This window comes from Phoca vitulina, unplaced genomic scaffold (genome assembly GCF_004348235.1).
Source record: "Phoca vitulina isolate PV1807 unplaced genomic scaffold, GSC_HSeal_1.0 scaffold37, whole genome shotgun sequence".
NCBI classification, from domain to species: Eukaryota; Metazoa; Chordata; class Mammalia; order Carnivora; family Phocidae; genus Phoca; species Phoca vitulina.
This window is the reverse complement of record NW_022589740.1, coordinates 445,738-446,919: the sequence shown is the minus strand read 5'-3', so window position 1 is coordinate 446,919 and position 1,182 is coordinate 445,738. Positions and strand designations below refer to the sequence as shown.

General features: G+C 72.1%; 1 protein-coding gene across 1 annotated transcript in view; it reads right to left on the bottom strand.

Annotated features, from left to right (window-relative positions):
• Positions 1–1,028, bottom strand: part of NXNL2 (nucleoredoxin like 2) — a 7,631-nt gene extending 6,603 nt beyond the window's left edge. Inside the window, exon 1 of the mRNA XM_032427475.1 lies at positions 727–1,028. Coding sequence (XP_032283366.1) covers positions 727–1,028 — 302 coding nt within the window. The remainder of the gene's footprint in view (positions 1–726) is intronic.
• Between the last annotated feature and the right edge of the window lie 154 nt (positions 1,029–1,182).

Sequence of the window (1,182 nt, the reverse complement as noted above, 5' to 3'; positions counted from 1 at the left end):
CTCTTCCCTCCTCCTCCCTCCCACCTCCTCCCTCTTCCCTCCCACCTCCTCCCTCCCACCTCCTCCTTCCCACCTTCTATGTCCTCCCTCCCACCTCCTTCCTCCCACTTCCTCCCTTCTCCTTCCCACCTCCTCCCTCCCACTTTCTCCATCCTCCCTCTTCCTTCCCACCTGCTCCCCACCCCATCCTTCCTCCTCCCCACTCAGGTCCCCCCTCCTCACCCCTCCCACCTTCTCCCTCCTCCCCTTGGATTTTCATGGACTCTGTCATTAACTCCGCTGGAGTCCAGGGGCCTGGTTCTTCCTACAGTTGGGAAATTCCAGTAGAACCGCACCCGGGCCAGCAGGGAGGGGCTTCGCCCAGCCTTGGAGTCCCTGCCGCCCTCCCCCACCCCGCACATGGCCCCCAGCCCCCTGACGGCAGCGCACGCAGGGTCCCCAGTTCCGACCCAAGCCTTCAGAGGCTCCCTCTCCCGCTCCCACACTCCTCCCCGAGCCCCTCCGCGGGTGGACTCCGCCGCCGCAGCAGCCTCGGCAGCCGGGCTGGCTGGAAACCGCAGACCCGCGAGGCAAGGTTCGCCAAGCCCCGGGGCAGGTGGCAGCTCGGCTGGAGCGGCCGGGAGGCTGGAGCGGCCGGGAGGCTGGAGCGGGGAGCACGAGGGCCGCGGGAGAGGCCCGCCCGGCCCGGGGACCAGCTCCGCGCGGCCCCAGCCCCGTCCCACTCACTGCCGGAGGGGGTCGTGGAAGGGCAGCGCCAGCCAGGCGCCGTGCAGCTCGCGCATGAAGTCCAGCATGTCCCGCTCGCTGCCGTCGGCCGACACGAACACCACCTCGAAGGGCGCGGGCGGCCGCGCCTCGGCCACCAGCTCGGCGTAGAAGCGGCAGAGCAGCGGCGCGAAGTCGCGGCTGGACGCGCACCGGCCCGCGGCGAAGTACAGCGCCACCACCTTGTTCTGCAGCGCGGCCTCGGCCTCCACCCACGCGCCGTCGCGGGTCAGCAGACGCCGGCCGCCCAGGACGTCCACCATGGCCGGATGGAGGGGGGACACCTGCGGGGGGCGGGGGGCGGCGGTGGGCGCGAGCGCAGACTCCTGCGTGGGACGGACACCTGCGGGGGCGGACACCTGTGCGGGACGGACACCTGCGGGGGCGGACACCTGCGGGGGCGGACACCTGTGCGGG